Source organism: Ictalurus punctatus, chromosome 14 (assembly GCF_001660625.3).
Source record: "Ictalurus punctatus breed USDA103 chromosome 14, Coco_2.0, whole genome shotgun sequence".
Classification (NCBI taxonomy): Eukaryota; Metazoa; Chordata; class Actinopteri; order Siluriformes; family Ictaluridae; genus Ictalurus; species Ictalurus punctatus.
The window spans coordinates 27167468-27185085 of NC_030429.2; the positions used below are offsets into that span (position 1 = coordinate 27167468).

The 17618-nt window shown below is 39.2% G+C and overlaps 1 protein-coding gene across 32 annotated transcripts in view; it reads right to left on the reverse strand.

Annotated features, from left to right (window-relative positions):
• The window catches only part of LOC108274794 (uncharacterized), a 588939-nt gene that overhangs the window by 174427 nt on the left and 396894 nt on the right, over positions 1–17618 (reverse strand). For 24 of the 32 annotated variants that reach the window (XM_053685830.1, XM_053685847.1, XM_053685845.1 and 21 more), the window contains exons 9-10: positions 16969–17304; positions 14138–14473 (exon numbers count right to left, since the gene is read on the reverse strand). In XM_053685830.1, coding sequence (XP_053541805.1) covers positions 14138–14473; positions 16969–17304 — 672 coding nt within the window. Of the gene's footprint in view, positions 1–7623; positions 8432–10869; positions 10927–10994; positions 11073–11408; positions 11502–13353; positions 13399–14137; positions 14474–16968; positions 17305–17618 lie in introns of those variants that run through there. The other 8 variants (XM_053685861.1, XM_053685859.1, XM_053685862.1 and 5 more) reach the window with 5 other exon arrangements.

Below are 17618 nucleotides of genomic sequence, written 5' to 3' on the forward strand. Positions count from 1 at the left end.
GCCCTGCTGTTGGTTTTCCAGACTTGGCATAGACCTCGCAGATGTCTGGATACTTAATGATTATTTTCAATAATGTTAATATCACAACAACATTAACATTAATGAACAACATTAACAACATTAATGAATAACAATATTCAATAATAATGTTAATATCAGTAGGCAATAATGTTTTAAAGCTTAATGTTATCCTGTCAATCATGCTGATTCACTTAACACACTTGTTTCCACACATTTTGTGTTTTATTCACTAAAGCAAAATGAATGTCACCTTTCTAATAAGATCATTATATTTATATGGACTGTAAAGAGAACGGAGAGCACAATGCAGAACATTCATTTAAATTGACTAACAAAATGGGTCTCTTAAAGATTCACACCAACATTTACTGTTTGGATTTTGTAATAATATTTGGTAAACATATAGTTAAAAAGATGAACCTTAAAGTAGTTTAAATCACAAGAATGTGTTTTTATTGGTTTGGGAGGCTTTTTTGCTTTATTGGGGTAGGGATAGTAGAGAATTGACAAGGCAATATACGACAGAAGAGTGGGGGTGTGATCGGGAAAATATCCTCTGAGCTGGGAAACTGTAGGAGAGAAGCAGTTGATTTTGTCACCTTTGCCCACTATGTGCTGCTTCAAAACCCCCGGTGGTGGTGCAAAAACATTTTGGGTGGGTAATATAGCAATGATAACATGATAACATTTTTATGGGCATTCTATATTGTTTATTTGTTTCACTTATAGTTAAGTGTCTTGTGTGTGTAAGAGAGTGAGTGAGAGAGAGAAACTAATTGATTACTGACATTCAGATCGAATGTCACAGCTGCAGGTGGTTCCTTGTGGCACGTCTTTCCATGTCAGAGAAGCAGTTCAACACGGCTCAAAAGGTTGACTGGAAATACTGTAAATAAATTTTCATTCCTTTGGCTCCCATCCACAATCTACACATCTACATAAATAAATTACAAGAAAACAAATAAACAAGTTTGAAATATTAAAACATTTGTGCATCATCAGTTATTTTCATTATTTCATTAATAGGACATCAATTTTTTGAAGAAAACCATTCAATCCAGTACGGATCATTTTGACCCCCTTTATGCATTCGTGTAGGTTTTTTGGTTCATGCATTGTAGGGTTAAATATCAAAAATCTAAAGAAAAAAATGGTGTGCATCAGACCTGACACCTTCATGAATACTGTACAGTTGGTTTTGTGACTGTAAGTCATTCCTTTCAAATGCTATTGAAGTTAGAAACGTGTATACCCATGTCGTATGTAACTTTAGAGACGGTCCCTTAATCTGTGAATATCGATGTCCAACTTCAAGCCAACTCACTTTGAAACTGGGTCCTGGACTTTTGAACGAACAGGCCACAGACTGTTAAAGTCCACGGCATCTCATGTTCACCTATCATCCTTAAAACCGGCTCCCCTCAGGGACGTGTCCTGAGCCCCCTGCTGTACATGCTATTAACATATGACTGCTCGGCTAAATATCTGGGCAATCATATTGTGAAGTTTACTGATGACACGGCTTCTGGCAGCGTTCCTGAGGAATCTTAACCCATTCCTCATGAGCAGAGGTCTTTTGCGGTCACTCGTGAGTTTTTCACAACCTGAATTCTCAGAAATCTGCTTGCAGCAATTGACAGCTTCGTTTTTCTGCCCCGTCCAGGTATTTCATACATTTTTTACCCCTGGCCAGTTCAGGTATTTCATACATTTTCTACCCCTGGCCAGTTCAGGTATTTCATGTGTTCCAGCTCAAGCACACCTGGTGCAGCTGATGAAGCCCTTGATTAGTATCAGGTGTGTTTGAGACAACACCTGCTCTGTATATTTGTGAGGGATTCTATTCAGGGGGTGAATAATTTTGAGACTGGAGAAATCATTATAAGTTTCATTTTCAGTTGAATTTGTGGAAAACACTTGACGCATTCGTTGTGCTGAAATATTTCAACTGCTTTTGTTTGATTTGTTCGTCGCAAACATCTGAAAGTCAAAATTTCGACAATAAACCTGATTTGCAATAGGGGGGTGAATAATTTTGATTGCAACTGCATATAAACATACAGTTTTCTATTATTGTTTATATTTCATTTTATAATGATTGATTTTATATTCCTTTTCCTTCATTTAGGTTTTACTACAGTAACTAGTATTACATGATTTTATATTGTGAATTGTATCTCTGCAGTGTCCTCAGGTTCCCTAAAATACACTTATAATGTTACTGTAAGCATCAGTTTAAGGCTCCATGTGTGAGTCCAGTTCCACAATAACACACAACCCAGAAAGCTAGGCCACAAAGGGTCAAAAGGGTCACAGTGAGGTCAAAGGGCAAATTCAGGATAAGAAATCATAAAGCAAGGGTCAGGGTCAGGGTACACTAACAGGCAAACACATTTGATTAGATCTTACACTGAAGAACTAAATATCCTTACATAAACACACAATGTGAAGTTTACAGATGTACTGTATATACTGTGCAAACAGGAAGTGGACTCGTGAATAATGTTTAATGTTTAGGATAGAGGAGAAGACAAGACCTGAGCTGATGTTCCAGCTGTTCCTCTCCTTCCTCTCTTTTTCTTCTTCTTCATCTTCTTCTTCTTCTTCTTCTTCTTCTTCTTCTTCTTCTTCTTCTTCTTCTTATTATTATTATTATTATTATTATTATTATGAAAACTTTATTACAGAATGTGGCAGGGTAAGTGATTTAACTATCCTATTGGCTCTGCTTGGGGTATGACTTCAGCAGACCAATAAGGTGGGAGCTACCTGACTATTTAAGGACCGTTATATTGGTAGGCGCATAGGTGTCTAGGTGATTTGGGGTTCCTCGCTCCCCTGGCATTTCTGGATCCCATTTCCATTCAGGCACGTTCAGGTACGTTCAGGCGTTGTTCACTGTGTAATGAGGTGAACATCTCAAGGCTATTGTTTTTTTATAGTCTTAGAGCGGTGCTGGTGGCGTGTGCAGTGTGGCGAGTTGGTGCCGGAGATCGTGTTCAGTGATCGCAACATTAGCCGGTGGCTGAATGATATGTGTGTGTATGTGTATGTGTATGTACAGTATCTCACAAAAGTGAGTACACCCCTCACATTTTTGTAAATATTTGATGATATCTTTTCATGTGACAACACTGAAGAAATGACACTGTGCTACAATGTAAAGTAGTGAGTGTACAGCTTGTGTAACAGTGTAAATTTGCCGTCCCCTCAAAATAATTCAAAACACAGCCATTAATGTCTAAACCGCTGGCAACAAAAGTGAGTACACCCCTAAGTGAAAATGTCCAAATTGTGCCCAGTTAGCCATTTTCCCTCCCCAGTGTCATGTGACTTGTTAGTGTTACAAGGTCTCAGGTGTGAATGGGGAGCAGGTGTGTTAAATTTGGTGTCATCGCTCTCACACTCCTCATACTGGTCACTGGAAGTTCAACATGGCACTTCATTCTCTGAGTATCTGAAAAAAGAATTGTTGCTCTCCATAAAGATGGCCTAGGCTATAAGAAGATTGCCAAGACCCTGACACTGAGCTGCAGCACGGTGGCCAAGACCATACAGCGGTTTAACAGGACAGGTTCCACTCAGAACAGGCCTCGCCATGGTCGACCAAAGAAGTTGAGTGCACGTGCTCAGCGTCATATCCAGAGGTTGTCTTTGGGAAATAGACGTATGAGTTCTGCCAGCATTGCTGCAGGGGTTGAAGGGGTGCGTGTGGACCAATTCTTTGTCTACTATACAGTACAGATATAACACGAGTTAGGAATTTTCAGCAAAAATATACTCGCGCTAGTTCAGCCGAGTCTTCATTCAGGTTCAAAAATATCACACAGAATCAGTGAGTGAGGAAAAGCAAAGGTCCAGTTTTATTCAGCCCAATACATGAGATCCAAACCGTTTGAGATATCCCAAAGAGTGATCTAACTAGCCTGGAGTGGGGCTCCCCTTTTATACACTTTTCTATAAGCTTCTGCCCCCTTGTTTCTATTTCCCAATACCAATATGTCTAGCTATTTTTACCTCCCATTCCCCTTATGTCCGTATTTGTACAGGTTCTAACGACCCTTATGTTTCATCAGTACCCCATCTCAGCAACCCTTATAATCGTATTTTATCTATTTTCCTAACCCCTTAGGTTCCTGTTTTAGCCTTTTCTCAATCCCCTTAGGTTCGACCCAGCCCAGTTTGGGTTTTTTAAAACCGTACTTCCTGTTATGTTCATCACTTGGCTTCTGGTCATTGGACAAAGAGGGTCTCTGTTGCTTTATCTTTGGATATATTTCCCACCAATTTGAACATGGGTGAGTGTTTTAGATTATTTACTTTTGTCTGTGACTGTTCATGTTTTACTGTTCTTTTATAAGTCTTTCTCCTTCTCTTTCTGTGTGTGTGTGTGTGTGTGTGTGTGTGTGTGTGTGTGTGTGTGTGTGTGTGTGTGTGTGTGTATAGATCTAGTTAGCTCTCTGCTTTTGGCTCATTCCCTTCCTTTCTTGGTGGCCCATTTGCTACTTAGTGCTGCATGTTATAGCATGTGCTACCAGTGACTAGGTGCACATGGTGAATGTTCCCCTTTTCATGCCTATCGTATGCCTGTGGGTATGCAGCTCATAACGCGGGAGTTGGTTTCCTATTCGCTGCCCTAGAGGGACTGGAGGGCTTTGATCTCAACACTAGATACCAGCTGTCTCACCTATTTGCAGACCTCGCTCTTTTGGTTGACGTCCTACGCACTCCGTCTACAATGTCTACCTTTCCTCCCCCTTTGCGATATTGGCTGAGCCCAGCTGCTACCCTTGTTGATGCCTCCACTCAGACGGGTCCTGTCGCCAACACACCTTCTCTGTATTCTGCTGATGATTACGAGGTAATGAGCCCAATTCCCTCACCAGGGCATACCCCTTACCATCCGTCTTTTTCTCCCTCCTATTCTCCTGCCAGTCCCTCTTACTCTCCTACTAGCCCCCCTTATTCCCAATAAATGCGGTAATATACTATTACCCTCCGTGTCCTGTGGTTATTTTCTTACTTCCCTTATTCAGTATACCAAATTATTTACAACATGGGGGGCCAGCCTGTCAGTGCTCAGACCATACGCTGCACACTGCATCAAATTGGTCGGCATGGCTGTCGTCCCAGAAGGAAGCCTCTTCTAAAGATGATGCATAAGAAAGCCTGCAAACAGTATGCTGAAAACAAGCAGACTAAGGACATGGATTACTGGAACCATGTCCTGTGGTCTGATGAGACCGAGATAAACTTATTTAGTTCAGATGGTGTCAAGCGTGTGTGGTGGCAACCAGGTGAGGAGTACAAAGACAAGTGTGTCCTGCCTACAGTCGAGCATGGTGGTGGGAGTGTCATGGTCTGGGGCTGCATGAGTGCTGCCGGCACTGGGGAGCTACAGTTCACTGAGGGAACCATGAATGCCAACATGTACTGTGACATACTGAAGCAGAGGATGATCCCCTCCCTTCGGAGGCTGGGCCGCAGGGCAGTATTCCAGCATGATAACGACCCTAAACACACTAAAGAAGCTGAGGGTGAAGAAGGTGATGGACTGGCCAAGAAAGTCTCCAGACCTAAACCCTATCGAGCATCTGTGGGGCATCCTCAAACGGAAGGAGGAGGAGCACAAGGTATCTAACATCCACCAGCTTCGTGATGTCGTCATGGAGGAGTGGAAGAGGACTCCAGTGGAACCTGTGAAGCTCTGGTGAACTCCAAGAGGAGTTAAGTCAGTGCTGGAAAATAATGGTGGCCACACAAAATATTGACACTTTGGGCCCAATTTGGACATTTTCACTTAGGGGTGTACTCACTTTTGTTACCAGCGGTTTAGACATTAATGGCTGTGTGTACTCACTTTTGTGAGATACTGTATATGTGTATGTATGTTAAGCCGTGGTACCTGTGAGTAATCATACAACCTCGTGTCTGGTGTTTGTTCAACCCAATAGTAAGTGCACCTCTCCCTTTTTCACATGGGGACTTGGTAGATTTATTTTGACTCTGATCTTTGTGTTAAAGTGAGAGTGGGGAGTTGAGAATCTAAATCTACTCTAAGACAAATCCCTAGCGGAAGACACTACATGTGACACCGCTGCTGTTTTGCTTGATCGGTTTCTTGTTTTACTTTATTGTTCTGCTTTATGGTTTTATTTGTTTTGTTTCACCTGATTTGTTTTGCTTTCCGTTATTCTCGTTATATGTTTCATTTTATTTACTGTTCACCATAATTCTGGTTCTGCTTAGGTGCTGTGAACTGCCTCTATTTCATGTGGTGGTGTCTGTGGGCCTGGGTGTTAGTCACCACCCCATGGTGTCTGTAATTTGTTTTTCTTTGTTTATTGTTTAGTGTTTGTGTAATTTTGGGTTAACCGGTGTGTTCTTTCTCTCCAGGAGCCAGTGAGTCTTGGTGGGACAGGGGAGGCTAGCTGCATGTATTCAGTGGTGTGCGTCACGGTGTGCAACACAACAACTTCCTTATGGTGTAGGTAGTGTTTGATGATTTTGGTGTGACTTGCAGTGGGTTTGGATGATCTCCCGAGCTGTAGCTGTCCTACCTTGTTCCTGCCAAGCCTGGACCTGGAGAAGTGCTTAGTTTTAAAATCCTTTCTGTGCTTCATGGGAGAGCGATTTTATATTACATGTCTAGTTCTAATGATTAAGTGTCATAATAAAATGTAACTTTTATATTCGTACTCGCGTCTCACTCACGTTCTTTTGGCCTGGTAGGTAAAACTTCTGTGCCCCTTTATTTGGAAGTATTTCCCTGGTTCTCCCCCAGGGTGGCGTAGTTGGATTTACTAAATTTGTATAAATGTTTCCCTCCACTTAGGACTGCCACAAGAAGCTGAACAGCTGAGGTGCTACAACAGCTCCAATCTGTGTTTGGGTTGAATTTGATTGTGTCTTGTGTGTAAGCTGCTTTAATCATCTGCACAGTAAATAAAGGGAAATCTGAGTCATATTTGTGCAGTGAAGGATTTATTTGTACATGAGCATGTGGATATGCAGGTGTTTATGGAAACCACAAAAACTCTGTAGAACCTGACACCCTGTTTATCCTGCTTGTTCAAAACTCGAGCACTAGGCAAAAGGTAGGCAACCGCCTTGAAGCCAAGGGCCCCCAAACATGCAAAATATTTTTAATTATTAATGCTGAAAATTTGAATCTGTTAAAACACTGAATAGGGCCCCATTCCTATATTTTGCCTATAGGGCCCTGTCACAATGTGAAGGTGCACAAAGTGTTGTAATGTAACAAAAAAACGAGAAAGAAAATACAAAAGAACAGGCAAACAATTCCAAATCGTAAGACAGAGTCAAGGTTAAAAAAGGTAAAGATGTCAGGTGATCAGCAAACTGGGTAAACTAGACAGGACAAAGGTAATAAATAAATAAATTAATTAATTAACAGGTCAACAATAAAAAGACAAAATAGGAACAGATCCAGGGTGCAAATTTTTTCCAAAACCCAATAATGTAATTAGCATTTTTCCTTTCCTCACCCTCATGAGAAAGTAACAGTTACCTGTAGGCTGTAAACTCTGCAGTCCGTTGGTATTAGACGTCATTATGTATGAATGTAGGATTGTTATTAAATTATGGATCAGTTTGTTTATTTATTTATTTATAAAGCACATTTACAACAGAAATTGAAATCAAAGTGCTGTACAAATAGTATATAACAGATTCATAAACATTTAATAATACCAAATACCGGTGGACAAAAGAGAGTTTTACACACTAAGACTGAATTAAAAGATAAAGTATAAAAGTGGGTCTTCAAAGAAGATTTGAACATAGCAATAGAGGGTGAAGATCTAATATGAACAATAGGATTATTCCAGAGCCTGAGAGCAGCTACTGAGGAAGACCGGTCACCTTTGGCTTTAAAACATGAACAAGGCACTGAAAGGAGTACTTGACTGGATGATCGAAGAGATCTGAAGGCAGTATTCGGGGTAAGGAGATCACACATGTACTGAGGATCAAGTCCATGCAAAGCTTTAAAAACGAATAGCAAAATGTTTAAATCAATGTGGAATTCCATATTAAAGTCCTTGTTAAATTTAGCTGGTCTGCAAACTAGCGCACATAGAAAGGAGGGAGGAAAATCAACCTTGGAAAGCTGCACCATTCAAACAGTTCGTAAAAATTGTTGGTGTTCCACCTCCACGACCTACAGCTCTTGAAGAATTAAAAAACAAACAATCTAAAGGAGGAAGTTCCTTCAGGGCAGGAGCGTCACCAGGTCTCCCTCGCACAAGTGGTGAAGAAGTGGTTTAAAAATAAATGATGTGTTGGACAAAGACCTAGCATTTATTAAAGCAAATTTAACAGGAAGGTCCGTAATCCACACTGGGACTGACGTGGTGTCGGGTAGCACCCTCCTCCAAAACCACAGAACCTGAAACAAAAGGATACACAACTATAAATTCCATGTTATTTTATTGAATACATTCTACACCACTCGAATGTGTCTTTAATTGATCAGGATTAAACCCATCAGTGAAGGAAGGTGTTTCTTTTTTCCCCTCAAGATGATTCACTGTATATTTGAATCGGATGTAAAATAATATAGAAGACATGTTTAAAAGCAGACAGTGAATCATTACAATATGTTGTACTTAATGTAAATCTCTGGAGAAGTGATGTGATGCAGAGCGATAAGATGCATTAAAGGTTTATTATAATTTTATTAGGACTGGAAAAGTTTACATGTTAATAATTTCATTCTAATGCACGCAGCGAATGCAGCCAGTGTTCTGTTCTTCTGTTTGGAATTCTTATCACCTGAAAATCACTCACTGATGCTGAGGATGGAACCTCATGAACAGCCTAAAGATCACCGTGAGATTACTGAGGATGGTACCACTTAAAAACCATGAAGATGGTTGTGGATGTTCTTGCTTGGATAGCCTTAGGACTGCAATTGCTAACAACAGTTTACACTCAAGTCTCCATCACTGAACAGCTAATATCTTCAGTTTGATACAACAGACTTAAGTTTAAGATTATAATGAATTCAGAAATAACTCACGTTTCTCACAAGCTCATGAATTCCTGGTTACACTGTTGCACTTTTCGATTGCACTGGTGTCACCCAGATGAGGATGGGTTCACTTTTGAGTCCGGTTCCTCTCAAGGTTTTTTCATTATATTTTTGTTGAGTTTTTACTCACCACTGTCATCTCTGGCTCGCTCATTAGGGATAAATTTATCATCAATTTAGATATTATTTAATTCAATTTAATTTAAATTGAGATATTTCTGTAAATCCAGATAGAAATGATCTCAAACCAAAAGAAATCAATTTTAATTTAAAAATATATCTGGATTTCTGTAAAGCTGCTTTGTGTCGTGTCTATTCTTAAAGTTCTATACACTGTAAATATAATTGTTTGATGTAACAGTGGTGGAGACGGATGCAAGTGCAGATTGTAGTTTAGTGAAAAAACAAAATACAAATAAAGTTGTTAGAAACACTAAAACATGAATTGGGACATCAAGGCAAAAACGTACATAACTAAAGCAATGAACAGCAAGGGAAGACAAACGCTAGACAATGGGTGAGGTGTCTCTGCAGAACAAAAACAGTGTTTTCCAATTATTGGACATTTTCAAACCGGCATAAGAGTTTTTCAACCCCCTAACCTGATTTGTTAAAATAACCCAAACCCTAACCATAACCGTAGTTTGGATGGTTGAACAATGCGTATCCGGTCTGAAGACGCCCATTAATGTTCCACAGAAACCTTTACTTGAGACATTGTGTGAGGTGCTAGACATGACTTACGTAATAATGCTCATTAAACCCTAAATGTGAAACATGTGACATGATCAGTGAGGTGCAGTGGCTGATGGGAAACGTAGTTCAGTGCCGATTATTTTGGCATAATCCTACCATTCAGTGTAAAGCAAAAACAAAAGAATTTGTCGTTTCAATACTTTCGGAGGGGACTGTGTAAGCTTTGGGAATTACACTAATATGTAAATAAGTACCAGGTTTGCGTGTTTACATCATGCCTAATATTGTAAATGTCATTAGTGACCGCTGTGGAGAGTTTGTTAGGGGAATAAAATGTTGTTTAAAGACCTAATGTCAAAAGGCACCAATAAATGATCTCCCATTCTTTATAGGGAGTATGAGTAGAGCTTAAATGAAAAGAAGAACAAGTCAAGTAAAGACGTTCACATGATGCTGAGGATACCCCTTTTAGCAGTGCAGTCACATAAAGAGAGTAGCACAGGAAACGCTTCTTTATAGCTCTGAATGTGACCACACACTGTTCAGAGGGTCCACACCAATTCTGTCAATAATCTCTTCAGTAACATGGGTCTCGTCACATTCATGTAATTATCAGGTTTCTGTGTTAGTGAACACAAGTAGGTTCAGGGGGTGTAACAAGGCCAGATCAAGACAAGAGATAAAGTGAGTAAGGAGACAGTTTACAGCTGTCATCAGGTGCAGAACAACTTTTTCTAATTGCAGTGTCATTTATTATAATGTTTGTTAAATAGCAACGAAAACAAATACATCCTCAAGTTTAGGATGTGGCAAGCAGTGGATCAGGTGGTAGAGCGGGTCGTCCACTAATCGTAGGGTTCGCGGTTCGATTCCCGGCCCACATGACTCCACATGCCGAAGTGTCCTTGGGCAAGACACTGAACCCCAAGTTGCTCCCGATGGCAAGTTAACGCCTTGCATGGCAGCTCTGCTACCGTGTGTGTGTGTGTGTGTGAGAATGGGTGAATGAGACACAGTGTAAAGCGCTTTGGATAAAAAGCGCTATATAAGTGCACCATTTAACATCTTATGGATTGGTGTTTCCATCTGATGCTCACCATGATCGTCCTGTCATGTGTTCAGCAGATCTTCTCCTTGATCATTAGGATCTTCATCTGAAACATAAAGTTAAGTTTAGTGGTTAAAGAACATTTACAAGGGTTAAAACAGCAATGATTCTCACCTTGACTTGTGTTTGCAAGATTTATTTGTATATTACGCAGCGAGTTGGTGTGTGGAGTATCAGGGTTTCTGCGGTTTTCTGCAGAAAAAAAAATCCCAAGTGAACTCACTTCAGAATCTTAATAATGGGTTAAGTCTAGTTAATTTACTGTGAAAATGATCTGTATGTGAAAGCAATGCAGAAGCTGTCATTTTATTCCTTGTAAACATTTACATGGATTTCTTTGTAAGAATAAATCACATCAGTCTTGTACAAAAATTTAAACATCATTAAAAACTGTCAAAGTGACACAAAGCTATGTTTAATTTTGCTTCTGTAGCAGCCCTCTGGTTTAATTCTGCTAAAGAATTAAACACCATGTAACAGCTTTGTGGTAAACACAGCGTCCTCCTCTAATCATACGGTGCTACTCACGCTTTCTTCTTCTTTTACACCAGTACACCACAGCACCAATCACTGCAATCACTGCAATCACTGCAATAGTCCCAGCTACTCCTACTCCTACTCCTGTCCAAACCCCGGATAAAGGAAAGAAAGATCAGATGAACAATTGTGTTATAAAATACAGGTCGAGCAAAAACTACTACAGCTGTTGTTTATCCTAACAGTCTCCCCACCTATAATCACAATTATATGACTTATTCAACAAATGTCTTTATGTACTGTATAATCACATTTATGAAATCACAACACAGTTAAACATTACACATCACATTTTGTCCATTTTTCCAATAATGAAATATTGATGTTTTATTTATAAGCAAAATATTTTTCTCTATTGTAACAAAGTTAACACTTAACATCTGTTATCATGGAAATAACTAGAGTGCTATTACAGATGCTCTCATAATTATTAATTGTTAATAACCCAGCGTTTCATGTTTTGAGTAAATAATGCTACAGGGATACCAGAATTATAAGATTATAAACTCGAGAACATGTTTTTTGTTGTTGTTTTAAATAATAAGTAATAAGTAGGTGATGGGATGGTAAAACTGGTTTGTACTTGTTTACAAACACCACATCAATTTTCTAATGTGTACTCAATAATAATCAGTAACTGTAGCAGTGACATATTACCATATTAAAATTACCCATAAATGTAACTTTTCCAGTTAAAATATTATAATATGAATATCATTTAATGTTGAGTAATATCAAACAATTAGACATTATAGTGTACTTTTTAAACTTTACACCATTTTAGTCTCTTACAGCCAAAACATCTGCTTATTACACCAGTGCTTCCAAAATGAACATTTTTAATATAAAGTTTTTCTATAAATATGATTATAATGATTATAAATTCATATTTAGTAAGAACTAGAAATAAATACCAACTTTTAACCATTACTGTACTAGTTACTAGTAACTGGTGTGTTGTGTTATTTGTGGATACGGAAAGCATGTTACTACAATATTACACTCCCATTACACACTCAAAACTGCACTGATGCGAACTTCCATTACAGTCTGAAGTGAGTGGCGTGGTTTTCTGCTGCTGCTCTTCAATGGTTGGGATGCTGCAGCTCCACACTAATTTAAAGTCAGAACCACATATGGGTGTAATGGTCCGGCCACATAAGTTTGGCCATGTATTATAATTAACCAAGTGTCACGATCTCCCCTTTAGACAGAGCTGCAGCTTGCAGCGCGCTTGGAGAGCCGGAGCGAATGTTGATAACTGTGACATTGTTTACTGTGGACACGTGCGTTTGTTTTGTTTCTGTTCTGTCTCCTCCCTGTTCTGTCATTGGTTGTTGTTTGAGGGTGTGTGTTCATTGTTTTCAGCTGTCAGCACTTAACACTGATTATGTTCGGGATATATACCCCTCGCCTCCCAGTACACTTCACGGAGTATTATAGTTCGATAGTAGATAGTTAACGTTACGTACCTCGATAGATTAATTTAGTTTAACGTTAGATTAGTTCTCTTAGACCACGCTGGTGTTTTCCGCTCCCAGTTCCCAGTCATAGTTTCATGTTTCCTGTTTTGTGTTTTGAACCCGTTTCCAGTGACCGCGACTTCGATTTCTGCCTAGCCCCGTTTATGCCTGTTTGACGATCGCCCGACCCGGTGACTGTTTCTGATTACGTCTCTGTTTTACTATTTGTATTTATCTGCATATCTCTCTTTAATAAAGCTCTTAACGGCAATTGCTTCCGCCTCCGTTCACGATTCGTGACACCAAGTTAGAAAATTAAAAACAAAAATAACAAAAAAATTAAGGACAGAATTCATTAGGGAGTAAAAAAGTCCAGTGAACGTAACATACTGAAATAAATGGAATGAATGTTACTGGTTGTATAAGAAATTAAATCTGCTTTACAGATAATTAAATACACAAGTATATCTCACCTCTGGGAACTTCCTTTTCAGCTTTATTGTCTTCATTCTGTTTTTCTGTAAGAGAAAAAACATTTGATCATCTTGGTACAATCACAGCTCTTCTGTGTGAACTCTTCTCAATGATGCTAAAGTGTTTTACTTTGTACCTGTAGATCAGGGACACATGTAGGTCAGGTCACTACTAATGTAGCTCAGTGTTTACATTCTCAGTCTTACCTTTAACTCCAGTACTGTTTTAACATGCCTTATTAACTCACCCTCTCCACTAAAATAAAAGCTTTCATATTAGTAACACTATAATATGTGATTATAATAAACGATCAAATATTTTAGAATAATGTCAACTGAATATTCTGACAATGAATATCACTTAAATAGTATTTCATAGGTAATACATTGTACAAATAACCAAGAGAATGATTCCAGCTCCACTGTTCCTGCTGTCTGGGGTAAAGACGTTCTGATTTAAAAATCTACTGCACATTCGTGTAATGAAAATGATTTAGATGTAAAGTTGTGATGCTTCTACAAGTGTGTGATGAAACAAAAAAGATGGACAGGTGTGTGTTCTCCTGGCTCAATCTAACACACACACATAAAGAGCTTTGTAATTAGCTGTTCAGTGCAGAAGTCCTCAACTAGTAGTTAAAACACTGAGATCATTAAACTGCCCCATATGAACGCTTTTGTTATACAGTAAACTTAGTGCCTTTCCAATTCTCCCTCATGTCCAGCTTTGATTTCTGATGTGTGTGAAGCTCAGTGTGTGATCTACTGAGACTCACTCACTTACCTTCGACTGAGAGATGAACACGGCTGATCCCTACTCTTTCTGCCTCGACAGATCCCTTGGTGCGACTCACTATCTTGTAGCTCCAGTAGAGAGCTGCATCAGTAGGTGTCAGATTGCGCAACACCAAGGCACAGTTCCCCTTACGCAGCTCTTCCTCAGGAACGTCCACACGCCCCTCATATCCCTTACCCTGATGGGTATCCTCGCCGCGTCGCTCAAACACAGTCTCATTTACAATCTCCCAGGTAATATTCGGTGTTCCAGTGACTTCACGCTGCAGTTCACACGGCAGGACAGCTGTAGACCCCACATGTCCAGATACAGTGAACTCAGGTACTGCAGAGAGGGGGTGTGAGATGAGAAAATTAAAATCTAGATTACTTTCTTTCTTTTCTTTCTTCTTTTCACCCTTACTTTGCAACACCATGGAACAGTTCCTCTTACGCGGCTCTTCCTCAGGAACGTCCACACGCTTCTCATATCCCTCACTCTGATAGGTCTCCTCACCGCATCGCTCAAACAGTCTCAGTTTCGATGTGAATGATAATATGCGGTGTTCCATTGACTTCAGTCTGAGTTCTGATTTAAAAATCTACTGCACATTCGTGTAATGAAAATGATTTAGATGTAAAGTTGTGATGCTTCTACAAGTGTGTGATGAAACAAAAAAGATGGACGGGTGCTGTGTGTTCTCCTGCACTGTTAGCCCAGATTCATATCTACTTAATTTAATTACAACATACTTAAATTATTTAAGTTTGAGTGCATTTCTAAAAATTAAATAGATTCTACTAATTTGTAGACAAATTTCAATGTGAATAATTTTAAGTTAAATGGATTAAAATGATTAAGTTTTTGTCCTGACCACGCCTCCACACAGGTCAGCTGTTGCATAGTCAGGGGAAGACATTTTCTCTCGAAGTTCCAAGTGAATTTGAGGATCTGTTGAGCGGTTAGAAAGTATGTTTTAGCCAGTTTTTATTGTTTCTATTTTCCATTGAGAGGCTGTTTGTGAGAAATAAACAGTATAGTTTGAAACCATTCCGGATGTTTTCTCACTCTTGAACTTGAACCAGGTGAGTTCAGGGGACATTTTTTCTTCTGTTAATTTTTATTGTTTTTTTTTTTTTACTTTGTACCTGTAGATCAGGGACACATGTAGGTCAGGTCACTACTAATGTAGCTCAGTGTTTACATTCTCAGTCTTACCTTTAACTCCAGTACTGTTTTAACATGCCTTATTAACTCACCCTCTCCACTAAAATAAAAGCTTTCATATTAGTAACACTATAATATGTGATTATAATAAATGATCAAATAGTTTAGAATAATGTCAACTGAATATTTTGACAATGAATATCACTTAAATAGTATTTCATAGGTAATACATTGTACAAATAACCAAGAGAATGATTTCAGCTCCACTGTTCCTGCTGTCTGGGGTAAAGACGTTCTGATTTAAAAATCTACTGCACATTCGTGTAATGAAAATGATTTAGATGTAAAGTTGTGATGCTTCTACAAGTGTGTGATGAAACAAAAAAGATGGACAGGTGTTGTGTGTTCTCCTGGCTCAATCTAACACACACACACACACACATAAAGAGCTTTGTAATTAGCTGTTCAGTGCAGAAGTCCTCAACTAGTAGTTAAAACACTGAGATCATTAAACTGCCCCATATGAACCGCTTTTGTTGTACAGTAAGTAGGGATGCACCGAAATGAAAATTCTTGGCCGAAGCCGAAACCGAACACGTTTTTTACCATTTATTTTGACATTTTTTCACCATTGCATGAATTAAATAGTCAAAATGTGCTTTTTACTATTTTGTCTTGCTTTTCAAAGCAAAAATCAATTTCAAAAACTACTATTTAAAAATATTTATTTAACACTGAACATTTTTTTTCATTCCAGCAGGTACAGGCTACCAACAAGGCATGATATAACTTTAAATAAATAAAAGTAAAATATAAATATTGTGATGTGGTCATCTTTGAGCCCCTTGAATAGCCGATGTTGGGCCTGTAACTGACTGCTGAAAGAATGGACACTCTGTAGCCTACAACTAAAAGTGCATTATAAAGAGTGCAGAAACTGGTTCTATTGGGTTCTATAGGGCTGATTATATTGGGGATATGTACCGCTCGCGCCCCTGTACACCTCGCCGAGTATTAGAGTAGATATAGTAGAGTTAGATACGATGTTAATGTTCTGTTCCTTGATAGATTTAGTTAGTTTAAACTATAGATCAGTTCATTTAGTCCCTTTGCTTGTCTTGACTAAGTTTTTTGGATTAAGATGTGGATTTGTCTGCCTGTCCTTAAATAAATACGTCTTTACCTGCTTCCGTACTCTACTCCTTTACGTCTCGCGACGTGACAGAAACAAAAAAGTAAACATCCGAAGAGCACGCAGCTCGTGCACGCGCGCGCCCTCATCGAGGTCGTGACATTCTCGCGTCTCACTCTGGTTGCTAGGCTACTTGGTCGCGTCATCAAACACGTGACTGTTTGGTCAAATTTATTCGGCCTTTTCACTTATTCAGCCGAACACCGGAAATGGTTTTTTTAAAATATATATATATATATATATATATATATATATATATATATATATATATATATATATATATATATATATATATATATATATATATATATATATATATATATATATAAAAACTATTTTCGGCCGAATAATTTCGGTTGCCGAACATTCGGTGCATCTCTAACTGTAAACTCAGTGCCTTTCCAATTCTCCCTCATGTCCAGCTTTGATTTCTGATGTGTGTGATGGTCAGTGTGTGATCTACTGAGACTCACTCACTTACCTTCGACTGAGAGATGAACACGGCTGATCTCTACTGTTTCTGTCTCAGTAGATCCCTTGGTGCGACTCATTGCCTTGTAGCTCCTGTAGACACCTGCATCAGTAGTTGTCAGATTGCGCAACACCAAGGCACAGTTCCCCTTACGCAGCTCTTCCACAGGAACATCCGCACGCCCCTCATATCCCTCACTCTGATTGGTCTTCTCACTGCTTCGCTCAAACACAGTCTCAGATTCGATGCTCCACTTAATATACGGTGTTCCAGTGACTTCAGTCTGCAGTTCACATGGCAGGACAGCTGTAGACCCCACATGTCCAGATACAGTGAACTCAGGTACTGCAGAGAGGGGGTGTGAGATGGGAAAATTAAAATCTAGATTACTTTTTCTTTTCTTTCTTCTTTTCACCCTTACTTTGCAACACCATGGAACAGTTCCCCTTACGCAGCTCTTCCTCAGGAACGTCCACACGCTTCTCATATCCCTCACACTGATAGATCTCCTCACCGCATCGCTCAAACAGTCTCAGTTCCGATGTGCCAGTGTTCCATTGACTTCAGTCTGCGTTCTGATTTAAAAATCTACTGCACATTCGTGTAATGAAAATGATTTAGATGTAAAGTTGTGATGCTTCTACAAGTGTGTGATGAAA